Source organism: Cololabis saira, chromosome 20 (assembly GCF_033807715.1).
Source record: "Cololabis saira isolate AMF1-May2022 chromosome 20, fColSai1.1, whole genome shotgun sequence".
Classification (NCBI taxonomy): Eukaryota; Metazoa; Chordata; class Actinopteri; order Beloniformes; family Belonidae; genus Cololabis; species Cololabis saira.
The window spans coordinates 34,691,266-34,708,651 of NC_084606.1; the positions used below are offsets into that span (position 1 = coordinate 34,691,266).

General features: G+C 43.1%; 1 protein-coding gene across 1 annotated transcript; it reads left to right on the forward strand.

Moving 5' to 3' along the window:
* Nucleotides 1-679: 679 nt before the first annotated feature.
* Nucleotides 680-16,455, forward strand: LOC133420520 (transmembrane protein 272-like). The gene is made up of 5 exons (XM_061710215.1): nucleotides 680-775; nucleotides 5,936-5,975; nucleotides 7,548-7,598; nucleotides 7,717-7,923; nucleotides 14,527-16,455. The coding sequence occupies exons 1-5, from the start codon at nucleotides 680-682 to the stop codon at nucleotides 14,796-14,798; spliced, it is 666 nt and encodes a 221-aa protein (XP_061566199.1). The 3' UTR covers nucleotides 14,799-16,455.
* Nucleotides 16,456-17,386: the final 931 nt, after the last annotated feature.

The following is a 17,386-nucleotide window of genomic DNA, read 5'->3' on the forward strand; positions in this document are numbered from 1 at the left end:
CACTTTCATCCTGCCCCCTTTTATTGCCCTGAAGGGCAATGAACTCCGAAGCCCAGCAGGCTTTGCAGTTATTCCTTAATTTCCTTTGTTTTAAGACCAGGCGGTCAACATTAAGAAAATGTGGTCTTAAAATCGAGGCTGGCCTCAAAGTTGAAACTGATGCCTCCCATGTTCACATAGGACTGTGGCCCAACACAACTTTGTCTCTGTTATGCACCCCATATTTTTTTGTTCAAGTAGCAATGGGTCTGGTTATGGGTTAACCAAGAAACACCTGTTGGCTGAGTGTACCCACATCCAGAAACTTGATATCGCAACTAGAGACTGATGAAATGCAACAACCATGCTACTGCAAGGTGGTGCCAGACAGAGGGGTTATGTCATCATCCCCACCCTCCGAATATAGGTACCAAGCCCCATTAATATGCCCAAATAACCCAAAGACAAGGGCAGCAAAACAACTAAATCAAAAAACGACACACAGCATTATCCATTAAGAAGGTACACATCTGGAGTTGAAGCTAGAAGAATCAAGTGGATGTTTTCCACTGAACCATCCAAGATCTAAACTCATTGGCAGTGCAATAACATCTACCATAATCAATTTACCCAAGACTGAGACTGAGAAATACTGGAAAGATATAGGGGAGAAGGAAGCAAAACATAACACCAATGCCCCATGGCTTGTGGATTGATCCACGAGCTGACTACAGTAATCTCCCAGGACAAGTCCCAGTCATCACCACAATGGCAGACATACGAGAAAAGGTCTCAGGTATGGAGCTTTGGACAGCACCAGGCCTGGGCCCCAGAAAGGGCCAATCCCATTCAACTACCGACTAATTACCTGCCTCTGCACAACATGGAAGCTCCTGTAAGGCATCATAGCAGCCACGATACATGTAGATAAGGCAAGGCAAGACAAGTTTATTTGTATAGCACATTTCAGCACCAAGGCAATTCCAGGTAGGCACATGGCTCTTTCTATGAGTGTGGCTCAGAAGGGAATAGGCAGGGACACCAGAGGAGCCAAGCACCAACTACTGGGTAACCAGGTACTTGCCAAGGACTGCAAGATGAGGCAAACCTATCTGTGCACTGCTGGGATTGACAGCAAGAAAGCCTATAACTCAATACTGCGGTTGTGGATACTGGAATGCTTAGAACTGTACAAAATCAACAGGACACTGAGAGCTTACATCAAGAACTCGATGGGACTATGGAAGACTGGTTCTCCAGGAACTGAAAAAAGGATCGCAATTACCTGAGGGGTCAGGAATGTTCATACTGGGTCATAGTCTGGCCTGATAGTAGGCTGACTTTGTTATTGCCTTAACGTGTTTTTCCAAATTAAGGTCTAACCAAGTCCATCACTCAGACCTTAATTTGGATCACCCAGATTTTTGGCCTGGCTAATAACAGGCAAGAGGCAGGGGTACATCCTGGACAGGATGCCAGTCTGTCGCAGGGCCACATATTCAGACAGACAACCAGGCATAGTCACACTCACAGAATCATCAATTATCCTAATATGCACTCTCATTTTTGGACTGTGGGAGGAAGCCACGCAAGCATGGGGATAACATGAAACTCCACACAGAGAAAGACTCCCACCGGGGCCCAGCAGTCAACCCAGGAACCTTCTTGCTATGAAGCCTCGCTCTGGAACCACATCTGACATTAAAGACAAGTTCATAATCTGTAACATATCTGATTCTAAAATCTTTTAGACTTTTTTGAAAATACTTGATGGCAGGATGTCTAAACAGTAAGAGGAGGAGTTCAGTTGACGTAAGATGTCATCCAGGTCTTTGCCGTTGATAGGATGGAACTGTATCATGGGGTTTGAACTGGTTTTCAGTGGACACAGTACATATCCTGAATCTGCTGCTGACGTACCAACTGCTTGTCTAATATTTTTTTATTTTGGAATACAATGCTATTCCAACCTCAGACTACCTTCAGGTGTCAGCTTCCTGGCAACGATGAACCAATCAGAGAACAGGACGTGGTACGACGCTTACCTCCGCTGCTTTTTATTTGTGGATTTGTGGAAGACGAATGATTAAAAATGTGAGTGTATTTTTCTGTGTTAGTTACAACTGAACGATATTCTGAGTTATTGTGAATGAGTTGAATAAAGTTCGACTTTCCTTTTCGCCCTATAACCCAGTGCCCTTTAAGTATGAAAATAGACTCGTTCATTGATGTTGTCTCATTGATAAAGACAAGGGTAGCTGACCTAAGAAGCTAGATCATAACAAAATCTGGATGGCTTAAGCTAAGGTGACCCCTTACCAACGCTGAGAGAATGAGTACCTTCTGAAAGTCTGATAGAAGACAGAACTGTGTCTTACTAACAATACCTACATATTTCAAAATCCCACCCACCCCTTGGCCGCCTTGACCACAATATTATTTTGTTACTTATAAAATACAGGTCACAATTGACAACGGGGAAACCCATTACACTATGTATTAGAGTATGAAATAAGGAGTCCGCCTAATCTTTAAGGGGCTGTTTTGAACTGACTGGGATTGGGATTGACTGGGATTTGTTTTTTCAACAAGAGTGGCAATGATTTTAACATGTTAACATACCTACTTACTGCATCTTCCCCAACAAAACAACACAATGGGTTAACAAGGATATGAAAATCCACCTGGTCAAGAAGAAGAATGCATTTCTGGAAGGAGATAAGCTCAGGGGGAGGGAACTGGAGAAGGAGTTTAGGAGGAAGGTGAAGCTGGCTAAGATTGAATACAACAACAAGTTGGAGCAGAAGTTGATTTCTGGGAATGCGAGGGAAACATGGCAAGGCTTGAATATCATGATGGGCAGAACACCCAAGCCTGCAGGGGCTGCCTACTCAGACCCAACTCTTGCATAGAAATTGAACGTCTTCTTCACCCATTTCAATGGGGGCAGCACAACACCCACCTGGGCGCCCCCAAGCCCCAGTTCCTACCTCCAACCCCTCTTTATCGATGAGCAACTGGTGACCTCCAGATTCCGCAGAGTCAACCCACATTAGACATCTGGCCCTGCAGGCTTAGAGGCAGGGTGCTGAAAGAATGCTCCACTCAACTAAGTGGCGTCCTCACCAGGCTGTTCCAACACCCCCTGTACTCTGGCTAGTGGAGGGAGTCCATTTTCATTCCAATCCTCAAAAAGGCACCTGCTAAGGACCTAAAGGACTACAGACCAGTGGCACTAACATCTGTGCTGTGCAAATGTATAGAAAGGGTGGTATGCAACCTCCTATCAGGGATGGTGTCAGACAAACTATACCCATTCCAGTTTGCTTACAGAGCAAGGCGTGGTGTGGAGGATGCAAGCCTCACACTTTTAAGCACTGTCACCAAGAACCTGGACTCAACACATCCACACACCGGGATTACATTCATGGACTTTCCCTCCGCTTTTAACACTGTGAGCATTGATAAACTTTTACATCACCTTTCTGATCTTCAGGTTCACCCAATACTGAAAATGTGGACTAAAAGCTTTCTGCTGGACAGACCACAACAGGTGTATTTCAATTGGGTTTAATCAACAAAGCGGATTTTAAACACTGGACTCCCTCAAGGTTGCATTTGATCCCCAACCCTCTTCTCTATGTACACCAATAATATCATTTGTAACAGTGAAGCTCTCTTTGGAGCTCAACATCACAAAAATGAAGGACCCTTGCTAAGGTTGCAGAAAAGGCATCGCAGCTGTTTCAGCCACGTAGCGTCCAGGGTTCAGCCAGTGGGTAAATCCACAAAGAACAGATTGCGCCCGCAAATAGCGCTGTGAATTGCGCCGCATTTGCGCCCACAATTTGCCCCGCTTTAAGGTCCTATTCACAAAAGATTTTGCTCTAATGATATGCCGGCGCAAACATGCCCATAAAGTTTTGCAGCTGAGTGTAATTTTCCCTTGTCTGAGTAAGTGAGCGGAGCTGTTTCCAGTATTCTCCATATTTCAGCACACAGATTGGTCCATAATGAAAACTGCAGAAAACACAACAGCCTCAACTTTCACGTATTTGTACTTCTCTAGTATTTCGCATGTATGACATAAGCTAATGAAATGTCAAATGTTAAGAGGCTGTGCGCATTTACGCACAATGCACAGCACCGGTAACTTCATTAACACCGGATCGGAATCAGATCAGGATCTGACGCTAATTCATGTTCTGTGTTTTGCTACACACACCTACAGGTCAGCTGTTAAACACACACATTCTAGATTTATATGTTTATATGGTGGAATTGTTTGTAATAAAGCAGCCCCTTACTGTATGAATGAATCCTGAGCTCCGTCCTGTTATTTTTATTTTTAAATCCGAGAAAAGTCCACAACCCCACTTTATCTGACTGTCTACAGTCATGTCTGACTGTAGATTTCACCCTTAATATCATTCAGTATCACACAGGCTTGAATGACATTGAAGAGAGAGAGAAACAGAGACAGAGGGGGAGTGAGAAGTGAGTTTGCGCACAGTTAATACACGCTTCGAAAATACGGTATTTGCTCCACTATTTTTGCGTGTGGCAAATAGCGCTGGCCTTTGTGAATTAGACGGTTTTTGCAATGAGGCTTATTTGCATAGAAAGGGGGCAATTTTGCGCCGAATGTATGAATATGACCTAATTTACATGCATGCAAATGGCACAGGCGCACCATGACACTATTTGCTTGGCAGCGCAGTTTGTGGCGCAATTCCCCCTTTGCGGGTGCTTTGTGAATTAGACGCTCTCTTTTTGTCTCATTTGCACCGGTTTAGCGGCCGCAAAAGCCGCGCAATCCTTTTGTGGATTTGGCCCTAAGTATTCAGGTACTTGGGCACAGAAATAGACACTTCCCTGTTCTTCTCACAAATCTCAGCCAGAACATATTAAAAAAGCACAACAATGTCTCCACCTGCTCAGAAAACTTTCCAGGTCAGCAAGGATGTGTTAAACTTGGTTTAGCGCTCCCTCATTAAATCACTTCTTTCTTTTCTTCCCCCCCCCCCCCCCCCCCCCTTCTCTTCATAGGTATCATAATGAAACTGGAGACACCAGAGGCCAACTCAAAGCCAAGCCCATCGTTCTTCATAGGCCTGAACCCTCTCAGCCAAGAGTGGCTACAGATACCAGTTCAGAAGTGGAGCAATGATCGGCCACTCCCTCTCAATGGATAACATCAAGCCATAAACCAACCCGAGACACTGACTCACTGATCAGTTCACTAGGATAAACACAGCCATGAAAAGAGTAAGGCATATTCAGAAGAGTCAGGTGAATGGGAAGAAGAAAGTCTCCACCATCAACACATGTGCACTACCAGTAATCAGGTTTCCTGCTGGTACAGTATTGTAAAATGGCCACAGGAAGAGTTGGGAGCCACTGATATCAAGACAAGGAAGCTTTTCACGATGAACAGAGGATTTCATCCCACATCCAACACCACGACACTCTTCACTCTCTATATACTCTACAGTATATGTAGATTGAGACTCTACATAGACCACGATTCATTTTCTGTGTGCGTGTGTGTCGGTGTGTGTGTCTACGCCTTTAGTTTTAATTTGCTACCTGTTTCTTTGTATTACATTTTATCTCCATGTCTTCCCAGCTAGCGTACTCTGCACTTTGTCAAATGTTGTTTTATTGTCTCTTTAGCTACTGCCATTATTCAAAGATTCATATCAATTTATACTATTTAAAAAAAGGTCCTTTGCATTTTCATACAATGCAATAATGAACATTTTTTGATCTCTTTTTATTTTCACCATTAATAAATATCTCCATTTGCAGCACTGAAACACTACAATGTAACTTTGTATCCACCCTCCTTCCTTCCTTCCTTCCTGGCATCCTGGGATCATTTATTCTTATCATTTGATAAGAATGCTGAATCAGCAGGCTTTATAACGAGGAGGCGTGATTGTTACAAAAGCAGCAAGAAACTCAGCGGAGTCAGACACAACCTGAAGTGAAAGGTCAGTTTCTTTATTTTTAATATTTTCTTTGCAAAGGTGGGGCAGTGATTTTTGTTTTAAGGTAAATCTTCTTCTGAACTTTTATCTTCCTTCTACCTTCGATCTATGTTTATTTAGAATTTGGGATAAAAATCCATTATCGGTGGGTAATCAACTTAGTACTGAAAAGGAATATGGGAGTTACCAGCGATTATGGAGAAATATAATACCTCTAAAATAGTACATTGAACAAATTAGGCTTTCGATCTTTTTAAACCAAGTAAAATATTTGAACCTCATAACAACATTTCTCCAATTATTTACAGTAAAGGTGTTTCAAAATGACAGTGAGTAGTTAACCCAGTCTTCATTAAGAATTCGTTAAGTTTTAGTTTATATTTCAAGTATCACATGCTTTCTAACACATGCATTGTTAAATTCATCATAAAAAGTTTTACTTGTACACGAAATGGTGTTAAGATAAAACAAAAATACTTTATAGTCCTGTAGTGCCCAACATATGTGAGGAAATACTTATAGTTCCTGTATAGTCTATTCCAGTCATATCAGGACTTCTCAACTGGGCTTTTATTTCTTGTGTGGTCTGCTTGGGGTTTTTTTTTTCAAATAGTTCAATAGTTCTACATCCTTGAAAGATCAAACAAAGGCAATGAAAGTTTCTATGAGAAGTAACACAATGAATAAAGGCACCTTATGTTGCAATACCAGGTCTCACACAAGTGCAATATGAAAACTTTTTCCAAAAGGTTCTCTTCTCTAAGTTGGAACATCCAATTTTTGTTGCAGAATGAGGAAGTAAAAACATTGAAGTTCATTGGATAGCGACTTGAGACTGACATTAACATTTTAAGTCTGGCACAAAACAACTGGTTTGGTCTCCATAGATTTTATGCATTAATGCAAAATTAGGAACAATTAGGGATGTGCTCTCTTTTTTTAATCCTATTTTTTAAAGCTTCATTTCAGTATATTGTCTTAATGTTTAACAGCCATCACTTTATCTACTTAGCATTAGGAATTTTTTGTGAAATTGACAACTAAGCTGTAAATTAAGAGTTAAGAGAGCATCATCATTCTTATTTTTAAGAAAATATTGCTTTCTGTGCTCTTAATTGCATTTACCGTGTCTCTAGGCGCTTTGTGTTAATCACGAAGGGTTTTGAGAGGAGTGAAACAGTGACCCGGGTGTTGCAGGCAGCAGACCATGCTGGTCGCCACTTCAGCTGCTTGGGCTGTACTGGGCTCTTCCTGTTGTTCTCCCTGTTGTTCTCCCTCCCTTCTCAACACAGATGACTTATCATAGTCTCAGTTTGCTGACTTGAATTGTTGAGCAATAATAGCAGCTTCTTTTCATGCTATTCTTTCATTCAATTCTTTATATTTCCTTGTAGGTTGAATTATTTTATACCAACCATGATAACCCGTAGCGATATTGAGGAAACACTTGAGTTGTCTTGGCTCCCAGCAGCACTTGTACAAGGTGAAATAATGTCAGGGACACAAGTAATCCTCTCATAGATTTGTTATAAAATATCCATTAAATTTGAATTTGAGTTTTTTGTTTTCTTACAGTCATTTCAAAGAGTATTTGTTGCATCCTGCCCATTGCTCACATTGCAATCGGTGAGTAACAGAAACCTTGAATAATCATACAGGTGTTTTACTGAAATTGTCAGCAGGTTTCCTGCAGCTGTGAACCTGTAAATGTTTGAGTAGCATCCTTCCCCTCTCTGTCCACCAGGGGCAGTATACCTGCACGACTGTCCCCGGGAGCCCTACATCCCCATCTATCTGATTGTGTTCGGGGTCTTTGGCGTCTTGCTGTCAGTGCTCCCCTGTCTCCCCTGCACAGAGCTGCCCAGAGATGGGCCCGCCACCTCTATGAGCAATCTCGGCTTCGCCTTGAACTTTCTGATGTCCATCTTCCTCTTATGCTGGTTTATTGCTGGTGGGTCTTGATGACAATAAATATGACAAAAATAACCCATTCCTTTTTGCTTTAATCAGTGAGGATTCATCTGTTAAAATTGTGCAGTTGTGGTCAGACGCCAGACTACTGCTATGAATATTGAAGAATGTATCTGTTGGCATTAAAGAGTGTTCCCTGACACTGAGGCTACATCCACTGTAGTGCACCTAAATTATATAATCATCACTGGTAGATTCTTGTTCTTCGTGTCTGGCCGTCCTCAATACCATGTCCTTCCAATGGGTGGCGCAGGCGAGTGCAGCGACGTTGGGTTCGGCCAGGTCATCTCCAGTGCATTGTGGGGCAGATATGCATCTCATGATGTGGTCCATTGTTTGTGGTTCCCCACACGCATGCATCAGAGCATGTTAATTTCCTTTTTATCATGGATGCTTTGCAGCGTCCTTTGCCGACCCGCAAACGGTTTAGGGTTTTCCAGATAGCCCATGGTTGGTCATGGCCAGTTGCAAGACATTCATCTGGGATGATGCCTCTCTCTGTCTATTGGGTTGTCTGGCTGCCCAGGCTGTTCCACTGGTTTTGCCACTCTGTGGTCCTGGCGACAGGTGGTCCCCAGTTCTGGAGAGGTATCCAGGAAGCTGCTTCTGGACGTGAGCCGTTTCTGGGGGGCGAGGTGTTCGTGCAGTGAGTGCCGGTTGTCGTGGGCCTGCTTGCTGCGCTCTGCTTTGGCGGTGACTGCTCTGCGGATGTCAGGGGGTGAGATGCCTGAGAGGGTGTAGAGTCAGTGTGTGGGGGTTGTTTTGATGCACCCAGTCACTATCCTGCAGGTGTCGTTGAGGACAGGGTCCAGTTTGCGTGCGTGACTTGATTTATACCATGCTGGGCTGGCATATTGGGCGGTTGAAAAGTATAGGGCTAGTGCTGTGGTACGCAGCGTGCTTGGGTGGGCTCCCCACTTTGAGTCTCCCCCAACCCCAACAGAAGACACCCAACAGCTGGGTGGGCCCCCGGAGCCCACCCAGCTTTCTCTCTCCAGACAGTCAGGACTCGCAACTTATGGAATTCACCGACAGAACGAAAAGCCTTGTGAATATTGGATTACAACTAACACCATGCCAAAATCCCTTATTTAACTCCCCACATCGCCCAACCCCTCCCAAACCACCGCCTCGGAAACAGATAACCAAAAGTCACCGCTCCCCCTCACCTCCTCTGAACTACCGTATCAGTGATGTCTGATATGGGCCGGGTCCAGGCTGTGATGTCAATATTAACTTTGTTCTGTCCCAGGAAAAGTCTGGGCCCCATGGAGTTAAATCAGCTTTCTCTATCCCTGTGATGATAGGTAACAGAAAACGTATCAAACTGGTGAGAAATGAAAAAAGTTCAATTAAATCTGCCAATCTGTTGAGTATAGCATGTCATCCTCAAAACTCACCAGTGTCGCCTGTTAAGAATTTACATGTACATTTAGCCCTTTTAAATATCAGGTCACTGGTTGGGAAATCTCTATTAATCAATGATTTTATTAACGAGCGCAACCTTGATTTTATGTTTTTAACTGAAACTTGGTTAAGTCAGGATAATACTCTAGCAGTTCTTATTGAGTCAACACCCCAGAATTTTAGTTCCTTTAGTGAAGCAAGAACACACAGGAGAGGAGGCGGAGTTGCCACTCTGTTCAAGGACAGCTTCCAATGTAAGAAAATGTCTTATGGTCAATTTGATTCCTTTGAATATGTTGCCATTCAGTTAAAATCCCCCTGTCGAGCAATCTTAATGACCATCTACAGACCCCCCAAATATGATGCAAGGTTTTTTGATGAGTCTGCCCAACTGCTGTCAATTATGTGCATGGATTTTGATTGTGTTGTTATAGTGGGTGATTTTAACATTCATGTTGATATTCCCAAAGATGGGTGTGCTAAGGAACTTTTAAATATTCTGGATAATTTTGGGCTTTCCCAGCATGTCACAGATTCAACACATAACCGAGGACATGTTTTAGATTTAATTATTTCCAAAGGTCTTAATATCTCAGAGGTTGTGGTGAACGATGTTGCTCTGTCTGATCACTACTGTGTTTTGTTCAAAATGACCACCGTTGCCAATCCTATGAAAGGTGAAGCATACCATTAAACAAGGAAGCCAGGGAGCGGTATATGGAGAAAATAATGATTATAAACGGTTTAGATCCATATGAAATCCTTACTAAAGAGTGGAGCTCCTCGTCCGAGCTCGACTCTTTATTAAGGACTTACTGCCGCAGTTCTGCACAACCCACGTCTTAGACGACCTTGTTTAGGAGTGTTTAGCAGCTGCTTTGGTAAATGTTTGACTCGCCATGTGTTTCAATAAATTAGTATAATAGTACAACATACAGTACATGTTTTATATTACTCTTACTTTTCTTTTCTTTTTTTTTGACTGCTATATTATGCTGAAGAGGCTCCGAGGCGTGAGCAATATTTTTGTTTTCCTTGTGAGATTATTTTTTTCCTCTGCAGCTACAAATACAGTTAATATTTTTTCCTCAACAAACTAGTTTTATCTGAAGATTGGGGTTAATTGCACGACAGAGAGCTGGCCAGCAACTGCGTTTAGCTGGCGAAGTGGGGAATAAAACCCGTGTTTTGATCCGACCCCTGTCTGTGTGAGTGTTTGTGGTTTACTGTGTGGAAGGTTATGTTTGGTCGTTACATCCGCGATCCAACCGAGCCGACGACTCTTTTACTCTGTTATATCAGATACTTGACCTCCGTGGTTCTGCCTCCGAGCAGGAAAGCGGTGAAAAGTTAAACCATTAGCGATCTTTTCCCCACGTCTGTTGTGTGGAGCTGCTGCAGCCACAACACAGCAACGGGTTATCAGCTTCTGCGGAACTCTGCGCTCCACGCCCCGCCCATTTTTGTCTCGACTGCGAATCGGGAAGGAGGGGGAAGTGACGTATGCCGTAAAGCAGTCAAAGCCGTAAAAATGTGTAGTTTTTTAGTGTGGCAGGGTTCCTACCATGCTCCTCAAAGTTACATAGTGCCAGTGAAGGCAATACAGACCCCTCAGAGCATGACAGATGTGTCATTAAACCTGTTGGAAGTTGATGTACCATCACAATGACTCTGGAAATATGATATTAAGGTGGAAAAGTTACATAGTGCCGCTTTAATATGTAGCGGAAAAAACACCCAATCTGGCAACAACTGTCATACCTGTCGCGGTGACAAATACGTCATCAAAACACGGAGCAACGGGAGCATGGATGAAGGCAGCACACTTTGCAGCTTTATACATCATACATCCATGGACTCTACGGCGTATGACCATTTGAATGAATTTTATGAAAAAGTCAGTACTGACCTTGATTCAGGCAGTAAAAATCTCACGTTTCTCTGTAAACTTTGCCCACCTGGTTTGAAGAAGACAGTCCGGACATCGACGACATCGACAGCAAACCTAAAATGGCACATTGAGCTAAAGCACCCGGCTAGCCTTTCAAGGTATGTGCGAGGGAATAAAAAAAACACGACAACGGCAAGCCAAAACAGATCCAACGTTACCACCCAAATCGCATTAAAGCAGCACAACGTAACTTTCAGCTTTTCTGAGTTTGGCAGCATCTTTTGGACAAAAGCTGTAGTGCTTTACCAGAAAGAACACTACGTTTCCCATGAGCACCAGCGCGTACTGCCGGAAAACTCCTGTCCCGTCGCGTGCATTTGTTTTGAGAGAAGACGGGACGCTTTTCTGTTTCATCAAGTGAACAGACGGAACGCAAAAAAAAAGATGTTAAACTGCTGGAAAGGAACTGGAATTTCCCGGGATACCTTAAACAAGGAAGCCGGGGAGCGGTATATGGAGAAAATAATGATTATTAACGGTCTGGATCCATATGAAATCCCTACTAAAGTTCTGCACAACCCACGTCTCCGGCTACCTTGTTTAGGAGTGTTTGGCAGCTGCTTTGGTAAGTGTTTGACTCGCCATGTGTTTCAATAAATTAGTATATTAGTACAACATACAGTACATGTTTTGTATTACTCTTACTTTTATTTTCTTTTGACTGCTTTGAAGAGGCTCCGAGGCGTGAGCAATATTTTTTTTTCCTTGTGAGATTATTTTTTTCTTCTGCAGCTACAAATCAAATAGTTAATATTTTTTCCTCAACAAAATTAATCGGACCGCAGAGAGCTGGCCAACAACTGCGTTTAGCTGGAGAAATGGGGAATAAAACCCGTTTGAATGATCCGACCCCGGTCTGTGAGTGTTTGTTTGTGGTTTAATAAACCCGTGTTTTGATCCGACGCCCGTCTGTGTGCGTGTTAGTTTGTTTACTGAGGAACGTTATGTTTGGTCGTTACAGCCGCGATCCAACCGAGCCGACGACTCTTTTACTCTTTTAATTTGTTATCTCAGATAATAATTGGCCGGCCTCTGTGGTTCTGCCTCCGAGCAGTTTTTTAGTGTGGAAGGGTTCCTACCATGCTCCTCAAAGTTACATAGTGCCAGTGAAGGTGATACAGACCCCCTCAGACCATGACAGAGGTGTCATTAAACCTGTTGGAAGTTGATGTACCATCACAATGACTCTGGAAATATGATATTAAGGTGGAAAAGTTACGTAGTGTCGCTTTAACATCATACAATAGTGGCTCCGTTTCCTCTGTCTCCCAGCCGCAGCTGGACAGCCTGGTTTTGCAGTACATCATTGGAGACCTGCAGCCTTTGAGTAAAGTGGAAAGGCCAGCTTTCATAAACTTAATTAAGGGGTTGCAGCCATCCAAAAAAGTGCCATCAAGAAAAAAAGGTACAGACACTGCTAAGCAAGAAATATAAAGAAAACATATGTGAACTTAAGGCTGAACTCTCTGAGGTCGATGCTGTGTGCACAACAGCAGATTGCTGGTCAGCTGTGAATAAGTCATTTATGGGCATCACTATCCACTGGCTAAACAAAACTGATGTTTCTGAAAGACACTCTGCAGTACTGGCATGCCGGCGGATTAAAGGAGCACATACACATGATGTATTGGCAAAAGTATTGTCAGATGTTAACAAAGAATTAAAAATCCACAACAAGGTAACAGACGTCGCTACAAATTTTGTCAAGGCGTTCAACTGTTTTGGGATGGATGTTGCTATTGATGCTGAAGAGCCAGAGACAGTTGATGAAACTGAACGTGAGGATGACAATGAACCAGAGTCAGCCTTTGCTGCCGCCAGTGACAGCTCAGATGAAGATGACCAGATGGAGCCTGAGCCTCTCTCAGATCTGGATCATCCCTCTCTCCCCCCTCACAGAAGGTGCATGGCTCACACCTTGAATCTAGTGGCCAAAGATACTGAAAAATTAACTGAACAACGCTGCAAAGCAATGTCGAGGGCTGTTTTTGCGAAAGCGTCTGCTCTGTGGAACAGGGTTAAGCGGATTCCAAAGGCTTCTGATACTGTAGAGGAAAAGCTTGGGATTGGCTTTGTTGTGCCAAATGACACCAGATGGAACTCTGTATTTCTTGCCATGGAGCGACATGGAGCAACACTAACTACCAATGCAGAATTGAATGTGGGTGAGGTCACCTCTGCAAATGATGCCACTCCTCTACATGACGAGCTGATCCTGCACACTGTGAGTGATGACTTTGGCTTTCGTCGATTATCGCCAGATGAAGTCAACTTCATACAAAAGTTTGTGGATGTGATGAGGCCTTTGGCACTTGCACTTAACGTCCTCCAAGCAGAGAAGATAATCTGCTGTACCTGGCTCCAACCATTGTGCAACTGCAATGTCATATGAATGACCTGTTGGATGAGAGCATGAAACCCACTGCTGCAGAGGGTCTCATTACATGCCGTCCCCTTATAAAGAGCATCTTGCAGTCACTGAGCACAAGGCTGGCAGGTCTTCTGGAGAAGAGGGAGCTGATACTATCTGCTATGCTAGTGCCAAGATTCAAGCTAGACTGGGTACAAGATGAGGAGAAACGTGTGCAGTACAGATTGATGCTGAAACGAGAATTTCAAACCTTCAACTCTGATGACTCAGATGCAAGAGACTCAGGTCAAACCCTGTCCAGTGGTGAAAGTGACAAGAAAGATCCTGCAGCTTCATTCTTCAGATTTGACAGAAACCCTCAGGTTTGTCGAAAAACTGAAGTGGACACTTATCTGGATGCCCCAACCACAGATGGGTTTAGTTCATTTTAAAATTTGTGAACTGAACTTTGAACTAGTTCATGTAGAAAGTGAACTTTCCCAACACTGCAAACTGACAGCAAGCCTGCAAACTATGCTGCATTTAAAATATGAAAACAACGTGCTTTTGGAGGCGTGACAGTTGAGGAATAACTGACTGTAGTAACACATGTGAGCCACTAGGTGTCCTTCTATGTCTGTTTGAACTGAGAGCTGTTCACAAACTGATCCCTGGGTGTTGACGTACAATAATAAAAAAAAATCAGTTTGATGAAGCAAACTGGTCTTTCAAATTAAATTCAAACTGGAATCATATCTGCAAAAGATGATACAGAATTTGACAAAATCACACTGTACAATGTGAAGTTTGATCAGTAGAAATGATTATTTGACAGATTACAGCATTTATGTCTACATTTTTCATTTTCTCCATAGGTAATGTGTGGATCTACTCCATTTATCAGCCAAACTACGACAAGAACACAACGTCTGTAGATCCCTACTGCGACAAGACGCTCTACCTGTTCTCCTTCTGGATCCCCACACTGGTCTACATCTTTCTGGGCTTGGCCCAGATCTTCAGTCTCTGTGCCAGCATGTATAACTGCATGTATGCCTGCATGCGTGCCATCTGTGGCCTGTGCCCGGGGACATCGTCTACTACTATTACTACTACTACTAGTCGTACTATTACTACTGTTAGTTAGTGCCATTTAGCAGACGCTTTTATCGAAAGCGACTTACATCTGAGAGACACACAAGCAAGAAATCACATAGGAGGTCCAGCTGGATCAGTGCTGTGTGCTAGTTTTTTTTTTTTTTTTTTATGATTTGTGTTAGTTTTTTGGTTGAAATGTTCATTCCCCACCCAACACAACAGTCACTTTATACAAGAAAATTACATCTTAAAATTCCCCATCATAATATCATCTTGTCATAAGTGCATGCAGCTTTCTCAGTGCTGAGTCCTGCAAAGAGCTGGATGAATATTCTAACTCATTCTGATGAGCAGAGAGACCAGATCTGACAGAGTTTGGTAGGTTATTCCACCATCAGGAACAATGGAGGAAAAGAGTCTAGCTACTGATTTCACGCCACGTTGTGGTGGAAGTACCAAGCGTCTTTCACTGGCTCAGCGGAGCAACCCAGGAACCTTCTTGCTGTGAAGCAACAGTGCTAACCACTAAGCCGCTGTGCTGCCTCGCTCTGGAAACACATCTGACATTAAAGATCATAATCTGTAACATATCTGATTCTAAAATCTTTTAGACTTTTTTGAAAATACTTGAGGGCAGGATGTCTAAACAGCAACAGGAGGAGTTCAGTTGACGTAAGATGTCATCCAGTTCTTTGCCGTTGATGGGATGAAACTATATCATGGTGTTTCAACTGGTTTTCAGTGGACACAGTACATATCCTCAATCTGCTGCTGACGTACCAACTGTTTGTCTAATATTTTTGATTTTGGAATACAATGCTATTCCAACCTCAGACTAACTTCAGGTGTCAGCTTCCTGGCAACGATGAACCAATCAGAGAACAGGACGTGGTACGACACTTACCTCCGGCACTTTTTATTTGTGGATTTGTGGAAGACGAATGATTTAAAATGTGAGTGTATTTTTCTGTGTTAGTTACAACTGAACGATATTCTGAGTTATTGTGAATGAGTTGAATAAAGTTCGACTTTCCAGACTGTTTTGTTTCGCTTTATATATACTTTATCGTGCGCCTTATAACCCAGTGCCCTTTATGTATGAAAATAGACTCGTTCATTGATGTTGTCTCATTGATAAAGACAAGGGCAGCTGACCTAAGAAGCTAGATCATGGCCTGGGTTCCGGGCTCTTCCGTGTCGGCCTCTGGTCTCGCGGGTAGCGGGGTTGCTCCCCCCCCCTCCCCCACTATAGATACACTTCAGAAGGAACTTTGTTTGGTTTATCACACACACACACACACACACACACACACACACACACACACACACACACACACACACACACACACACACACACACACACACACACACACACATAGTCACTTAGTCACACGCATATACACACACACACACACACACACACACACATGATCATATACATACACACACACACACACACATAGACATACATACTGGCTTGTTCACCTGCATGCTGGCTCTCTAGTTTTTGGGTTTAGGTAGCGCTAGCTTAGCTCAGACTGCAATCAGATCTCAAGATTTAGGTCGATTGCTGTTATTGTTTTGATTGGCTCCGTGCCGGTTTCGTGCTTTGTTTGTGGTTTTTTGTTGCAGATTTCCAGTGCTTGACGTGTGTTTCCGTGTGTTCCTGCTTCCTGGATTGGCAGTGGATGTCGTCACCCCCCCCCCCCCCCCCCCCCAAAAAAATAAATAAATAAAAAAAAATCACTGGGTTTGTATGTGTATATTTATGTATGTGTACACATATGTATGCGTATATATATGTATATATATTAAATATAGTAATAATGCACCTATATATACTTTTGGTTTCTACCGTCATGGTATCAATCATTAATATGTGTGCAGACAAGGGAAGAAAAAAAAAAAAAAAAAAAAAAAAGAGTATGAAATAAGGAGTCCGCCTGATCTTTAAGGGGCTGTTTTGAACTGACTGGGATTGGGATTGACTGGGATTTTTTTTTCAACAAGTGGGCAATGATTTTAATATGTTAACATACCTACTTACTTCCTACATTTTATTTTTTCATTTACTGTAACCCCCATCAAAAAAATAAGCATCTTACCCAACAAAACAACAACATGGGTTAACAAGGACATGAAAATCTGCCTGGTCAAGAAGAAGAATGCATTTCTGTAAGGAGATAAGTTCAGGGGGAGGGAACTGGAGAAGGAGTTTAGGAGGAAGGTGAAGCTGGCTAAGATTGAATACAACAACAAGTTGGAGCAGAAGTTTCTGGGAATGCGAGGGAAGCATGACAAGGCTTGAATATCATGGTGGGCAGAACACCCAAGCCTGCAGGGGCTGCCTACTCAGACCCAACTCTTGCATAGAAATTCTTCTTCACCCATTTCAATGGGGGCAGCACAACACCCACCTGGGCGCCCCCAAGCCCCAGTTCCAACCTCTAACCCCTCTTTATCGATGAGCAACTGGTGACCTCCAGATTCCGCAGAGTCAACCCACATTAGACATCTGGCCCTGCAGGCTTAGAGGCAGGGTGCTGAAAGAATGCTCCACTCAACTAAGTGGCATCCTCACCAGGCTGTTCCAACACCTCCTGTACTCTGGCTAGTGGAGAGAGTCCATTTTCATTC

What these genes read in the sequence shown, in the direction of transcription:
- LOC133420520 (XM_061710215.1), top strand. Translation starts at nt 680, where the DNA reads ATGGCTTGTGGATTGATCCACGAGCTGACTACAGTAATCTCCCAGGAC. An exon ending in CATACGAGAAAAGGTCTCAG is followed by an intron (nt 776 to 5,935) that starts GTATGGAGCTTT and finishes TTACAAAAGCAG; the next exon opens with CAAGAAACTCAGCGGAGTCA. An exon ending in GACACAACCTGAAGTGAAAG is followed by an intron (nt 5,976 to 7,547) that starts GTCAGTTTCTTT and finishes GTTTTCTTACAG; the next exon opens with TCATTTCAAAGAGTATTTGT.